Source organism: Penicillium longicatenatum, assembly GCF_028827895.1.
Source record: "Penicillium longicatenatum strain IBT 33135 chromosome Unknown contig_3_segment0_segment0, whole genome shotgun sequence".
In the NCBI taxonomy this organism is placed as follows: Eukaryota; Fungi; Ascomycota; class Eurotiomycetes; order Eurotiales; family Aspergillaceae; genus Penicillium; species Penicillium longicatenatum.
The window spans coordinates 864,785-879,713 of NW_026643121.1; the positions used below are offsets into that span (position 1 = coordinate 864,785).

Consider the following 14,929-nt stretch of genomic DNA (forward strand, 5'->3'; position numbering starts at 1 on the left):
AAATATACTTCAGTACATACCTTAGTAGAAACGTTGATCTCGTGATGTTGCCAAACGCCGAAATCCTGTCAATTGCGGATCAATCCCGACCTCCGCGGATTTTCAACCTCAACCCACCAACCTCCTACGCTCCTCCCTGTTCCCACTAGCTACCATGGCAAGAACACAGGCAGCCCTCGGAAAATGGCTTTACCTACGGAAAGCCCTCGCATCCAGCCACACGACAATTATCCAGGGCCGTACAAACGGCCTCACACCGTTCGCAAACCTACTCCAAGCTGGAGACCTTGCAGTACACAGCGCGCGACCATTCCACAGTACCTCATCGAAGCAAGCGAAGCCACGCCCCGCACCCGCCGCGAACCGAGCCAGAGACAAGAAGAGACAACACGAATCTTTTCGTGTTAACTGGAGTGCAGGACGGCGGACGGAGAAAGATGTTAATCATGGAGGCATGTTCTTTGGATGTTTGAGCGATGTCAAGGAGGGACTTGTCGGGCCTGTCGAATGGATGCTACAAAAGCATGAAAAGGAGTCAAGATGGGCATATGCAGCTGCCATTAGGGATGGTTTGATTCCCAGTGCGATTAGTGAGAGTACATACAGAGATGTGGGTACGCAATTGATCAAAGCGGCGTATGCGATGGAGCCGGATAGGCATGTTATACGGAAAATCTCAACCGGTGAGTCTTGGTTACGGAAAGACATCGATTTCGATGGAGTCTCGGGAAATAAGAAGGGGAGTTCTTTACTAACGAAATGCAGATGTCGATGCTGTTTTTCGTATTGGGTGGATGGTCAGCGCTGATCACCAATTCCTCCGCGGTTGGCATATTACGGCGTGTGGGTTGGCTGGCGCTGCTCTTCCGTGCGTGATTAGTGCACGGAGTACCATCACCGATACGTATGCACCGGCAAAGAACAACAGCCAGCTTGATGCGCTGTTCGATCTTGCGAAGACGGGGTATCCCCCAGCTATCCTATTGCAAGCGAAGATCATGTACATGCGAGGAGAGTACGAGGCCGCTGCTAAGCTTCTAGAGGAAAAAATGTTCCCGTTTCTCTCCCCAACGGCACGGAAACCCATACCATTTGAGGATATTATCCTAGGCGGCCTACTGGATGAACCGTATAGGTTATACGCGCTAATCCAGGCAACACTGGGCGAAATGCACAACTCCCAGGAACACCGCAACAAATCAGACGAAGCCATCCGGATCGCAGCACTGGAGTACAACGACCCCACCGCGCTAGTCGAATACGCGTCTCTCATGATGAACCAGAACAACCTGGAGATGTACGAAGAATGCATGTCCAAAGCCGCAACCGCGGGCCTCGGAAAAGCCTGTTTATATCTGGCCAACTTCTACTACCTCACCTATCAAGGCGTATACCCAACACGCGGCGAACAAAAACCCACACAAGCCAATCCCAATCCTGCAGCGAATTGGAAACCGATCGAGATCGATTCTAAGGCTGAAATCGCCCAGCTTAGCAGTTGGCAGTCGATCATGAGAAATGTGAAAAGCTCATTGAATCGTTCCATGAGCCGCGCTGATTACCACCTGCTTGCGTACGAGTGGTATCATCTCGCCACCGGCCACGGCGAATCTAAGGGGACCTTCATGTGTGCTCTTTTATCGCGGGAATTGGACATGATGCATGATGGGCGGCTTCTGTTGGAGGCTTCGGACATGGATCATGATCCCATCTATGCGAAGAAAATGGCGGAGCTGAAGAATAATTGGTACAATAAGGACTATGAGCCATCAGTGCCGAAGAAAATGTTGCCTGTACGGTAGTGTGAATGTGAGACTGATCTATTTGGTCAGTGGAAACGTGTATACTGTGTATTTATACTGTGACTATTCTTTTGGAGGTTTCTACTCATGCATATAACTGTCGAATCCGGCCTTTGCAGTTCATTTCCAGCGCTCTGCATTCACCCTAGGAGACTAGAGCAGTTCACGTCACTTAGACCAACTGATAATCTGCCAACTAAATTCTAGGGGTCGGTTTCCAGGTCCATCTCCGAACCGGGACCTGACACCACAGTAGCATACTAGCCGAGACAGTAGGCACCCATTCTTTATCGATCAAGATTCACAAATCATAAAACATCTCAAATAGCCAGTAGCCCTGACGTGGCCATACCGAGATTGATGTTCTCTAAAACCTGAATACAGAACCATGGTTCCTCTCGCTGCCCATGGAACCAAACTGGGGTAAGCTCGTGTACCCAGATCATCGCATCATTAGAATAACTACCTTCCCACTGGCCAAGTTCCCCAGAAACTATGTTTTGATGTCATGAAACCCGAGCCACGAGATCGATGACATTGACGGCTAACCTCGTCTCCAGCAAAATTAGCCACTTCGGTGGCTTGAACCTGTTTGACGCGTCATGAACGTGAAAGTAAGATCGTCATAGGTCCTGATTCATATGCAATCTTAATTTTTACTCTCGTATGAGCCTTGACATTGCGTCACAAGGGGTCGTAAGAGAAGCTTTGTGAGGCAAAACATGGCGGGTGGCATATAAAGACCATCGTATCCGCAACACGATAGCATTGGAGATATACTTCCATATTATCTAACCACAGTACACAACCAGTATAGCTAACCTATTCTTTACATCTTCACTGATCATGTCCAACTTCATGCACAAAGTCAAGGATGCCATGACCGATCGCGACAAGGACGCAGACCGCTTCAACGAGCCCGGCCAGGAAAGCTACGGCTCATCCAATGCTCCTACGAATACTAACACCAACCCCTCTGGTAAGACGAACCCATTTGGCTCGACCCATTCTGGCGATGGGGCCACTCGTCACACTAGATTCAATGGTGAGTTTGTTCCGATCCATTTCCATTTTACCCTTTACACTATATTGACTAGCCATAGAGCCCCAGAATGTAGGTGAGCCAACCAATACCGGAATGGGCAGCCAAAACATCGGTGGCTCTGGCTCCGACCCCTACGCATCGACCAGAACAGGGGGTGCAACTAATGCCGGACCCCATGATTCAGCAATGGCCAACAAGATGGATCCTCGCGTGGATAGTGACATGGGTAAGCTAACCATACATATACACATACCCTATATCAAAGAACCAAAGCTGACTGAAAATAATACTTAGATAACCGCGCCAACCAAGCCAGGACGGAAGGAGACCGTCCAAACGTTGCTCAGGCCCAAGGCTTCAATCCTAGCAACACATCATCTCTCAGACAGCAGCAGCAACAGCAACAGCCACAACAGCAGTCTAGTATGCAGCAGCCCATGCAACAGTCCGGTAACCAGCAGGGCATGCAACAGCCCGGTATGCAAGGCTTCGACAACCACAAATCCAGCGAAGAGAACTACTCCAAATCTACCCAGGAACACAGTTCTCATTCCCAGCCCACATCCGACCAGATGAGCAGCCAAGATGACTACAACACCTCCACGCAAGAGAACAAGTCTCACTCATCCACTAGCCATGCCGCACCCTGCCAGACGAATGTAGGTGGCCAGACAGGCGGTATGGGTGGTAATGCTCAGCCAAATTTCGGTGGGGATGCTGCTGCTGGTGGTAGTAGCCTTGGTGGTACCGGTGCTGGACGATCCGGGCAAGCTCAGAATGCTGATCCTATGAATAAACTTGATCCTAGGGTTACTCGAGCGAACGAGCAGCAGAACCTGGCAGGGAATCAGCGAGGTGGATATTAAAGTTATTTTTTTATCTTTCCTTGACATAGGGTGTGCCTGTAGTTTATAGTTTATCCAGTGATTTTTAAGTCAGAATGGAAGATGATGTCAGTTTTTATTTCCAATATATTGGCCTATGATTCTAAATTGGGCAGTCAGTTCCATCTACAGCCTGGAGTATATTTTGATCTTTGATGTTTGAAGTTGCCCACTTTAGAACTAAACGTAAAATTAGGGGAAAAATCTATGTGATCTGCTGTCTTATTCTTTATGATCTACTCCTATATTGAACCCGAGAAACTCCAGTCGAAAGCTGAAATCCCAACAAATGGTCATACAAAAGAGATTCGTCATCTCGCCTCATCATTCATATCTCATATCAAACGCATAAACTGAATGATATGCACCAAAAACAACCCATAACGAAAAAAGAAAAACGCCCCTTCATTCCCCTTATCCCCATCCGGCCCGAAGAACAGACACCGACACCCAAAAAACAAGCCAAAGTAGTAAAGAAGAAAGTATGAAAGAAGGCAACCGAGACGGATATATAAGGAGGAGAAAAAGGAGCAGGAAAGATGCTCTCAAAACCTCTTCCTCCCCTTCCCCTTCCCATTTCCACGAGTTTTCAACTCCACAAACCCAAGTTCCTTCAAACCTTCTGCTAGAATAGACGAATCGCGCATTCCCGGAAAATCCTTTGCAGGATACACGCGGAACGGATCAGACCAGGCCTCCGCAAGAATAGGCATAGATTGACCGGTATCCTCGACAGAACCCCAATTCATAAGCCGAAACTGTAGGCGATATAAGCCCGCCGTGCGAATAGAGAGATCGGCAAAAATGAAAAAGGTAGCAGGTTGATGAAGTTTGGAGGCATTGCGCAGACTAGGAGGGTGGGAAGATAGAGGGGGATTGATATCATCGGAGGAGGGATGAGTAGGGGCAGAGTTAGGATCTGGATCAGCTTCCACGTAAAAAGGGGACATGAAAGCTTTTCCTGAGAGGAGGGGGGTGGAAAAATCGTCATCTGCGCGAGCGACGCCGTCGGATTCTTTCTCTTTCTCTTGGTCTCGATCTGCTTCTGGATCCAGCTGGGTCCAGGTGGATGAGTCTGAGAAGGGAAAGAGTAGACAGCCGACTGTAAAACGAGGATCTTGAAGGGTGTCTTTGTCGTCTTGGGATTCTGAGTCGAAGTCTGTGAGAAGAATCTGTACGATTGGTGGCGGGTCAACGGGACGTCGATCTCGGTCACCGGCGCCGCATGCTCGTGCGGCAATAGGCTGTTGGCGGACATGAAGATGGTATCGAGGTAAGGTTGACGTCCGGCGAGGTGGTGCGGGAGGGGATGATTCGGGTTCATGGTGTAGAAGCTTGTCGAAGCCATGGGGCATACTGTAGGGTGGTGTACGAATTCGCTGAGGCTCTTTCTCTTGGGGGGTGCTTGCGGGGACCTGATTGCCCACGAAGGATATTGAGCTTCTTTCCGAGTGTATGGGGCTAGGTATAGCTATAGAGCTGCTGCTATATCTAGAGAGATCCAGGAGTCAGAAAGAAGGTTCTTTGAGAAACTGTTTCCGCGGACAGCAGTACTTTCAAAGTAGAGCTGCTCATAGAGACTGTGCACCACACAAGGACGGGCGACTGACAGATAGCGGTGATTCGAAAGAAAAGTGAAAAGAAAAGGAACTTTACTGGGATTCCTGGTCGTTCGTCCGTAACCGATGACTAGGATACTCGTGGCCATGGTCGATCATAGGATTCGACCCTTCTGGATATGGCGCATTATAGTCTTGTGAATGCACGACCGTAGGGACCGGATGATGCATTCGCAGGGGCAGTGTCTGCGGCAAAGGCGAACGATTCAAGTAGTTACTATCCGCAGAAAGCATATATCTCGGATCTGGAGTCCTCGTCATCCGTCCTAGAGGCGGTAATCGAGGAGCCTCTGGCGGGGACAGAACAGGTCGTTCATAACCCACATCTGGCGGACGAAAATGACGAGGCTCATGATGCGGATAGGGCTGATATGTCATGGGCACAAGGCCAGGGTGTTGAAATGCAGGGTCGACACGAGGCCTGTCGGTGGGATGCCCACATTGCTGCGACGGGGTCCTCGACATCTATTCAAGACTGAAAGGCGCAGGCGCCGTTGGGCGGCCGTTGCGCTACCTTAAGTAGAACTAACGGTGGACTTTCAGCATAGAAATAGGCATTGGATACGATCCACAAAGCGGTCAGTCAGCCACACCCGCGCGGGACAAATGCGATGTCTCAGATGTAGATTTCTCTTTGATATGTAAGGACTGAAGTTGTGCAGGCAATCACGCAAGACCAGGTTGCATATCCCGGATCTTTGTGCGGCCCAAGACATCTGATAAAAACCACTGCAGCTTGTCACAATTATGGGGCGGTCTCGGTGTGGCCGCTGTCAGTGGAATGAGTATGGAGAACCTGCGAGGGGTGAGTTTTATTCAGCTGTTTTTTTTCTTTTTCTTTTTATGGTATCTATCCCGAAATAATACTGGTTTTTTTTTTCATTTTAAATTTTTTTTTTATTTTATTTTCCATTTTCCATTTTTCCAGTATTTTGCAGCTTCAGGAAAAACCATGTCAACTTGCACTGGATTTACAAACCAATGCCCCCCTTCTGCTCCGCTTTTCCCTAGCTAGTCCAATCAGTTCAGTTGATTGGGACAAGGAAGTACCCAGGCTGTGGCCTGTCATCTGTATCTGGGTTTTCCCTTTCTTTCTTTTTTACTTTTGTCTTTTTCTCCCTTTTTTAAACTTTTATTTTTGTGCTTAGGCAAGGCCCGCCCCTACGGGACTACGGTTGGAGCTCCACTGAGCAGAGATGAAAAAGGGAAGAGCCGGGGGAACGGGCCGAGCAGGCATTGGTTTCGCCACAGGGTGGTGCAGGAGTGGGCTGTGTGGGTGTGAATTTTCATTTAGTCCGTGCGTGGGCATGAGTCGACGAACTACTAAGCGGAGTTTGGTTCCTGAGCTGGTTGCCATTGTGAAACGACGGTCAGCGGGGCTGGACCGGAGTTTGTGATGAGCATGAGGGTCAAGGAAATATGCCATGCACGGAGGTTGCTGGGAAAGTTTCCTGGAACTCGGGAACCTGGGTGTGGCTTGCTCATAGTCGCCTGAATGTGCCCAGGGCCGGCAAGGACCGGATCAAATGGAATTTCAAACAAACCGGAAAAGTGAGAAGCAGACCATCCCAGAATAGGGAAAAAAAAACATGGCAAAGCCCTTGTCCGGCGAAGTACTATTAGATTAAGCTGTGCTGGTTAGGGGCGGCGTCCCATGGAACGGGGACGGGATCCCATATCAAATAAAAACCCTGGAAAAACTTTGATCTCCGCTTTATAGGATAATCGTATAAACAAGCAGATATGGCGCGGGCACACCGATCGCATGCTGACCGACTAATTCTTTCGGACAGCGTAACTTTCGACCGTGTTGGAACTAGGTAAACCCAGGGGCTTGGCACCACATTTTAGTGAGTAGATCTTCCTCCACCCCACAGTGGGAATCTTAGAACCGGGTCGTAGCCAAGCTCGCCAGGCTCGCCGTGATAGTGGGGAACTGACCCGGTCATTGCTCCCATGACGAAAGTGGCAAGCTTTCCGGGAAGAGTTCGGTAAGCTCATGTATTTCCAGGAATTGGAGGTATATTAGCGTTTCACGGCAGAGGACTCCGGCTATCCCTCGCATGGCAGCTTGGCATAGTTTGTCGTCATGATGAGATCCGATCGTAAAAAAAAGGCAGCCGTTAACGTGTTGGAGAAAAAGCGGACCACTTTCCTGGAGCGTGATTCACGATAGATGGGTCTCATGGGCCCAAGCGCCGAGGCAATGTAGGCAAACGTCGTATCGATCAGTCACACCATAGTGTATTGATCTAAAAAAAGGCGCAAGCCCCTCAAGGTCTATTGAGGGTCGAGTGGTCAAATCCTGCGTGGGGTGCTCGACGAACCAACACCAAATGTGGACTCTTGTCAATTCTACGAATAAGAAACGATCCTGATGGGGCTCAAGTATCCGTCGGCAATTAGCGGCGTCACAATTCGCCATCACACTGTGAACTAGATTCGCGTGACAAGCGCCAAAATCCCAAGGCTCTGGATCGTTGGCGAGAGAGGGGCGCTACTACGCGTGATCCCCACAATGCCCGTATGGCACGTTGATAACGAATTTGGCTGTGCCACAGACGAGCCTGGCGAGGTCGTCCACTGAAAGTTGCTGAATCAAGTCAGATGTAGAATATTGGCCACGTTGCGACCAGTGATGCAGCCGTTCGAAGAAAGCCCTGGAGGTGAAGATCACGCTACCGCTTCAAGAAATGTACGTTCAACGTACAGACGGAAAGCCGACACGATCCCTGCAATGTTGAAACAATGCACCCGATGAGTGGCTTGCTAACCCTTACCGTCGATCCCTCCCTTCTCAGCCCTGGCCTCTGGGTCACATGGTGGAACCTCTCGGTTGTTTGCTTACGAGCTGCGATGGATTGGTCAAACGTGCAGGGAAGGTAAATCAGATAGGTTCATAGCATATGTCGATCAGAGCTGCTGGGGCCAAGACCAAAGCGAAAGGGAACGGTCGCTGATTGGGGTCTGGACTCAAGTGACACTGGTGGAGCATTGTGGGGAATAGAAAGTGGGCTTTCTTTCGTTAGTTTCTCGAGATGTACAGTACAGAGATTGTAGGGGCAGAGAAACGGAGCAACCCGAGACATCGAACACTCTCAAAAGCGGGTCTTTTACAATTCTCATGTGCTAGAAAAAAAAAAAAAAAAAAAAAAAAAAAGGAAATTCTCAAATAGATACACCGCTGAATCATTGCAATCCCATTACATGTGAGATCGTCTCCACATGCGATTTCTCGAACGATCTTCCCTGTGCCTGAGGACTAGTTCAGTGATTTCCGAACACATCACGGATCCAAATCTGGACTGGGGTCAATGTCCAAGTAATAGTGACCAGCGAATTCGCGAGGGTGCCGATCAGGAGACAGTGGTAATACATGGGGCTTGTCAAAGGGCCGAATATACATCACAGCACCGAATGGAGCATTTGACGATACTGGGCCACGGCCGATGACTGCCGAATGTTTCCCAACAAAAAGAGCAATGGTTTCACCGTACTGACGATCCCACGCCACAATATATCCGGATGGTTGCCACGGCTCGCTTGGGCCACGCCGCATTTCCAGGTACCCCAATTGCATCAAATGCAAGCCATTAGCCCCCGCTTGGGGCTCTCCATTCACATAGGGGCGAGCCCGCATCAAACCGAGTGAAGCCGATGTCCATTGCTCAGACTGATCTGCCAAAGTGGGGAGTGGGGAGTCTGAGAACTCTATTGGTGACCGTTGAGGACACCACCGAAACTCGGCCGAAGAAAATTCAGATTGGAAGGATTTCCACTGTTCCTCGCTTAGGTTGAGCTGCACGACTACATTGTATACATCGCCATCGAAATCATTTAGCAGATCAAGAACTTGCCCGAGCTCCTGACGTGATTTGGAGCACCCATGGGCTTGGAGCTCAGGATAAAGTCGGGAGATATCGTCGTATCCCGCACAATCGCCATCGATCGTCACTAGCGGCTGGTCCGTGAAGCCGGTCCAAAATGAATCCAGGGTTACACCAAAATGTGCCTTGCTGCTTGATTCTCCTCCAGCCTCTTGCCATTTGATGCCCAGCCTCTGTTCCATGCTAGTGAATCCTGCTTCCAGCAGCTTTTTGTAACACTCATCATTGACCAAGTTGGCCAGTGACTTTCCGAGAACAGGGTCTTGAGATAGAGCTTGTAGATCGTGTGATGTCTCGATATGGGGCAAAGTACCATTGCATTGCTTAGAGATGTCTTCCAGAAAATCCAGGGCTGTTTCTGAACGCCCAGCTTTGATCAGGGTCAAAACCACACTGTAAGCAGAGCGGCAAACTTCTGGGTCCTCGCTATCGAACTTCTGCAAGAAGGCAGCCCAGAACTCATATAATGACTCGTCACTACCGATTCCAGCCAGAAGGCGGAGAAATGCAGCGAATCCATGCTGATCTTCGCAAAGCGACTTGTATAAGATAGTTTGCAGATCGGAAGAAACGCCCTCTTCTCTTGTGATTTCTGCGAGTAAGGCTGAAGGGTCGTAGCTCGGAACCTCGAACATCTTTTTATTGACAGCTGATGTTAGTGCTTGAACAATTCGATCCCCATAGGTCAATCGCTTCGCAGTCTTCCGTTGCCATGCGCGGAGAAACTGCTGCAGGGCCGAAGTGGACAAGTCTAACGCCGCATAGTAGATGCCAAGCTCACAGAGCTGGGAGTAAATAGGCAATTTGAGCCTTTCAAGCCTTGCAATAATATCGCTCAATACTGCAACAATCTCTGAATATGTGTTGTGAGATTGGCAGCGCTGTAGCGCCTTCGCCAGAACAAAACAGTTGTTGACTTGTAACCGGGCAGCTCCCTCCGGATCAATGACCATCAATTCGACAACGGCTTTCAGACCCGGTACATCGGCCACCGAATGTAGCAACAATGTACCTTGCCGCTGGTTTATCGATTGGACACCTTTGAGGGGTAACCACAAGGCCGCGGGAGGATTGCCCAATTCCCACTCCGCATCAAGAAGCCCAGTCACCCGTCTGCGTAAGGCTTTACTGTGGTCATCATTAGGAGCTTCCCCATTCGAGGCGGTGATACTGAACCGAAGCAGTTGTGAGGTAGATGGGATAATAAACTCAGTATTGGCTTTGGAGCTACTAAGAGTATCAATGGATGAATAATAGCGAGGGAATGACCGGACAGCCAGGGGCCCACAAAGAAAACATCTAGGTTTTGGACTCCAGGGAGTCATGCATCTCATGTTGGGCGAATTTGTTCAGAGAAACAATGCGGGCAGACGACCCACGGGTGGAGATGGAAACTGACCCGCACGGAAAGTCTGGGGTGGCAGTTTTGGTCGAGCCCAGGGCGGTAGAGAAAGGCGGTGAGGCTGATGTCATCTCGTCGAAAACTGCAGTCGCGGACCTCTCTTCCCACCCTCTTCAACACCCCCAACGAACTGTCACGAACTGTCACAAGCCTTCCAAGTGATTGTGTATTTACGCCATGCCGAAGGTTTACGCCACGCCGAAGACACGAAGCCAGAATTCGTCTGCTGAGGACGCCAAAAAGCCGGACCAGACGGAGGACACATCAGATGTAAATCCCACCGACACACCTAGCACAGTGGAGCCAAATACCGACAAGCAAGAGGATGGCGCGGCTAGCAAGGCAAACGATAGGCTGCAGAGATTCAAGGCGCTCCAGGCTAGAGCGGTAAGAAGCCGGATTCAGAATCAAGCTTTGAATTCACAAAGCTCCATTGATCACATTACTGACGATCGTCCTAGAAATCTGCCAATGAACGCAACCTGAAAGAAACAGCAGCAGAAACCCAGCGACTTGCCACTGACCCGAATTTGGCCACGTCACTTGCCCGCAAACACGCCTTTGCCTCACACAACCTCCTAAAAGCAGACACCGAAGCGACCGGCGAAGATTTCGAGCGCAAGCGAGCCTGGGATTGGACCGTGGACGAATCTGAGAAATGGGATCGACGAATGGAAAAAAAGCAGCGCCACCGCGACAATGTTGCGTTCCAAGATTACACTCAGGACGCTAACAAGGTGTACAAGCGACAAATGCGAGAACTTCCCCCGAACCTTGAAGCATACGAAAAGGAGAAGCTCGCTGCAATCGAGAAGGCCGCGGCTAATGGCGACCTCGAAATTGTGGAGACCGCTGATGGGGAAATGATCGCTGTCGACAAGAATGGCAGTTTCTATTCCACTGCGGACAGCGTTGGCTTTACCGACAACAAACCAGACCGTGCCGCCATAGACCGACTTGTCGGTGATATTCACAAGGCCGAAGAAGTGCGCCTGAAGAAACGCAAGGAGCGCCGTGGTGATGAGGAGGCGGATGTGACATACATCAATGAGAAGAACAAGCAGTTCAACCAGAAGCTTGCCCGGTTCTACAACAAGGTATGCTCCTTTCATCTTCTTTTACATGGGAATTTTATCTGACTCTCTTTAGTACACGACCGAGATTCGGGACAGTTTCGAGCGAGGAACGATGATCTAATGCGCCATGAAAACAAAATAGAAATAATATACATGTGCTGGGCACTTTTCTGAGTCAAATTTGGAACAAGACACTAGCCGTCAACCCGCAAACTATCGTGTGCTTTATTTCAACCGGAAGATGGGTCCCTGCACGAAATTCCAAACATCAGATGCGAATGGGGCTGCCTCACAGCATTGATTTCCGCCAGGCCTTTGTGGCCAAAGCCTCAATCTGTTTGGTTCCTACTGCCCCTCTTATTGACTCGTCCTCCAAAGCCTCGACTACGGCCTCACCCACGGTATCGACTTTCAGAGGCTTCTCAGCCATAGACCCAAGGAACCCAAGCTTGTTTCCCAGGAAAGTATTGACCTCCGAAGCGAGAAAGCCGCCCAGGGCGATCGGTAATGTGAATTTTCGGCTGGAATCGAACATGAAAGCGGGTCGAATGAAGATACTCCGCAGTTCCGGAAGAGTGGAGGCGATTGTGTCTTCAGCCTCCCTCTTAGTGGTGATGTATCGGGCAGGAAGGATAGGTGCACCGGCCGCCGCGGAGATGTATACAAATGCTGGGACATGTTCGGTCAGGGATTCTTGGGCTAATGCGATAGCTGTTACACAAGATGTGGTCAGATTTCAGGCGCCCTAGTTTCGTTCGCTAGATATCCTGAGTCGATCAACACACACCTGAATCTCTGTTCATAAGTTCATAAGTCAATTGGCCATCTTTTTCTTTGGGCTTAAGGGCCTCGCCCTCTTTGCGTGTTAGTGGGTCTTGGCTTCCAAGCTTGGACGAGCTGAATGCCCGCTGAAGACCTCCAATAATGGGTTCTCTTCCTTGTACGACACCCTTGTAGTCGGCCTCTAGAAGAATTCCCATGGAGTGAACAACCGCAGTAGCACCACTCAAGAAAGGCTTGTAGCTTTCTGGCTTTAGAAGATCGGCTTTGGCCCATTCGACTGAACTCGCCCAGCTTGGGCGTGTCGAGGAATCTGTGACCGTGTCCCACCGCGGTTCGCCAGATCGGCTAGAGAAGAGATCAGCCTCCATTAAGCAGGATAGACGGAGCGCGAGGGAAAAGAAACCTCCAACTTACCTTAACGAGGTTACCGACCAGCCCCGCGCTGCAGCTGATTTGCATATCCTGGATCCTGGAACCATAGATCAGCATCCATCGTGAGTCGGCCCATTTGCATGTATCGCAAACCTAAAAAGCCGCTTCCACCGGCGACAACAAGTCTTTTGGTAGCCATTGTGTATTGGAAAATATATGTCAAGATCAAGAATGTGGAAATATGCAGAATGAGTTAAGATGTAACACAGAAACAGCTCACAAGAATTCAATCTTGGAAGCTATGCGAAAGCTCCCGCATGCCGTCACCAGGTCACGTGTGTCGTGACTGCCTTTTTCCGTCGCGCCCGTTCACCAGCTTCATTTAAGGCTTGAACACAAACAGTTCATCTACACTCTCTACATCCTTCAACCGGACCAGCACCTCATTATGCCATCTACACCAGCAAACAAGCGCGTCAGAGTGAGTACACTCGCCCCTGGCACGAACTCCCGAAATCAAGAAAGCAAGCTAATCCCTTCCTTAGGGAGTCTCAGTATTCCGCCCATTCAGTATGTCTGAACAACAAACCCACTGATATAATCAGCACTAACGCGCAAAATTTTAGTATTTGGCAGCGAAGCCCAGCTATTTGACCCCGAGAAGAAGCCCGCAAATGCACCCGTCGATCACACCCATCAATGGCGCATCTTCGTAAAGGGCGTCAATGATGAAGATATCTCCTACTGGCTGAAAAAGGTCCAATTCAAACTTCACGAGACATACGCACAGAATGTTCGCACAATTGAGGCGCCTCCTTTCGAAGTCGTAGAGACTGGGTGGGGTGAATTCGAGATCCAAATCAAATTGTACTTCGTCCCCGAGTCAAACGAGAAACCGCAGACACTCTGGCACAGCCTGAAGCTTCACCCCTACGGTCCAGATGCAGAGGGAATGAAGGAGCGCCGGGAGGTGGTTGTGAGCCAGAATTACGAGGAGGTCATTTTCAATGAGCCCGTTGAGCCTTTCTACGAAATTCTCACTGGAGGCCCTGCCGGTACTGCTCCGCCCCGGGCCAAGGGCAAGAACGCCAAGCAAGGTGCGGGACGGACGGCGGAGATTCCGATTAATGATGCACCGAAGAATCCATACAGTCGGGCGACTGAGAATAAAGAGCTTGATCGGATGTCGGAGGCTATGAAGACAGTTGATGCGATGATCAAAGAGGAGAAGGACCGCTTGGTTGAGCGGGAGAAAACACTTGCAGAATTACGGGAGAGCGAGGGGGTTCCCGCTAATACCAAAAAGAGATGATCGCCTGCAAGCTATATCCTTCCCAGTAGTCTGCAATTCCAGGCTATTGTGTCTGGTCTCTGGAATTCTGGGGAATCCGTCGCAACTCCGATATGCGCTGTGATATCCACATCAACCACAACAAACATCTATCTCACATGACAACTGTCACCTTGGGGCCATGCCTGCAAATGCTATTCATTTGAGAAGCAAACTTGGCTGGTCCCACAGCAACGCAACACGCAACCCTTAGAATGGTCTTCAAGAATAGAGCCATTTGGAACAGCCGACTTTCACCAAGGGGACTGTTGAATATGGCCAATGGGACTAGCACTCGGCGTCATGTCAAGGCTCTAAGGCTAGAAAGTCCTGTTTGAACCTGACAATCGTGCCATGGTTACATTTTTACCAGTGCCCGGTTCGACTGAAGTTACTGGACAGCGTGAGGGTATTTGAACTCCAATTCTTACAGAAGTTCAATTTCAACATCAATTTACATTTATATATTTGATAATTGTTGTACCATGGAGAATCCAATAGCAGCCAGAATTCATATCGAGACAGCTTTTGGTCGTGTCTACGCAGCCGTATTTCTATCTTAGCAGGAAAGCACAATAGGGTGACATGATCAATACACGCATCACGGTTTGTCGATGTATCACTGATCTCCAAAACGATGTCACTTTCTCAATCACCTTGATCAGATTCCAATGCTAAACAAAGATATCGATTGATACGCTACATCTATCTGTTTCCAGGGTTGATTGG

At 49.6% G+C, this 14,929-nt stretch overlaps 8 protein-coding genes across 8 annotated transcripts; 5 read left to right on the forward strand and 3 right to left on the reverse strand.

Annotated features, from left to right (window-relative positions):
* Nucleotides 1–154: 154 nt before the first annotated feature.
* N7484_005678 (uncharacterized protein) lies at nt 155–1,802 on the forward strand (the record flags this gene model as incomplete). Its single annotated transcript, XM_057116097.1, has 2 exons — nt 155–683; nt 766–1,802. 2 exons carry the CDS (start codon nt 155–157, stop codon nt 1,800–1,802), a joined length of 1,566 nt encoding a protein of 521 aa, XP_056971980.1.
* Nucleotides 1,803–2,648: 846 nt separating this feature from the next.
* N7484_005679 (uncharacterized protein) lies at nt 2,649–3,713 on the forward strand (the record flags this gene model as incomplete). Its single annotated transcript, XM_057116098.1, has 3 exons — nt 2,649–2,847; nt 2,906–3,073; nt 3,142–3,713. 3 exons carry the CDS (start codon nt 2,649–2,651, stop codon nt 3,711–3,713), a joined length of 939 nt encoding a protein of 312 aa, XP_056971981.1.
* Nucleotides 3,714–4,276: 563 nt separating this feature from the next.
* N7484_005680 (velvet factor family protein) lies at nt 4,277–5,086 on the reverse strand (the record flags this gene model as incomplete). Its single annotated transcript, XM_057116099.1, has 1 exon — nt 4,277–5,086. The coding sequence occupies one exon, from the start codon at nt 5,084–5,086 to the stop codon at nt 4,277–4,279; it is 810 nt and encodes a 269-aa protein (XP_056971982.1).
* A 383-nt stretch (nt 5,087–5,469) lies between these two features.
* On the forward strand, nt 5,470–5,829 carry N7484_005681 (uncharacterized protein; the record flags this gene model as incomplete). Its single annotated transcript, XM_057116100.1, is given in 2 exon segments — nt 5,470–5,487; nt 5,506–5,829. 2 exon segments carry the CDS (start codon nt 5,470–5,472, stop codon nt 5,827–5,829), a joined length of 342 nt encoding a protein of 113 aa, XP_056971983.1.
* Nucleotides 5,830–8,636: 2,807 nt separating this feature from the next.
* On the reverse strand, nt 8,637–10,710 carry N7484_005682 (uncharacterized protein; the record flags this gene model as incomplete). The annotated part of the gene is made up of 2 exons (XM_057116101.1): nt 8,637–10,464; nt 10,637–10,710. The coding sequence occupies 2 exons, from the start codon at nt 10,708–10,710 to the stop codon at nt 8,637–8,639; spliced, it is 1,902 nt and encodes a 633-aa protein (XP_056971984.1).
* A 106-nt stretch (nt 10,711–10,816) lies between these two features.
* N7484_005683 (pre-mRNA-splicing factor SYF2) lies at nt 10,817–11,836 on the forward strand (the record flags this gene model as incomplete). Its single annotated transcript, XM_057116102.1, has 3 exons — nt 10,817–11,026; nt 11,101–11,736; nt 11,789–11,836. The coding sequence occupies 3 exons, from the start codon at nt 10,817–10,819 to the stop codon at nt 11,834–11,836; spliced, it is 894 nt and encodes a 297-aa protein (XP_056971985.1).
* A 168-nt stretch (nt 11,837–12,004) lies between these two features.
* On the reverse strand, nt 12,005–13,069 carry horA (ubiquinone biosynthesis protein COQ11; the record flags this gene model as incomplete). The annotated part of the gene is made up of 3 exons (XM_057116103.1): nt 12,005–12,426; nt 12,503–12,843; nt 12,927–13,069. The coding sequence occupies 3 exons, from the start codon at nt 13,067–13,069 to the stop codon at nt 12,005–12,007; spliced, it is 906 nt and encodes a 301-aa protein (XP_056971986.1).
* Nucleotides 13,070–13,318: 249 nt separating this feature from the next.
* yaf9 (YEATS domain-containing protein YAF9) lies at nt 13,319–14,182 on the forward strand (the record flags this gene model as incomplete). The annotated part of the gene is made up of 3 exons (XM_057116104.1): nt 13,319–13,351; nt 13,416–13,440; nt 13,497–14,182. 3 exons carry the CDS (start codon nt 13,319–13,321, stop codon nt 14,180–14,182), a joined length of 744 nt encoding a protein of 247 aa, XP_056971987.1.
* Between the last annotated feature and the right edge of the window lie 747 nt (nt 14,183–14,929).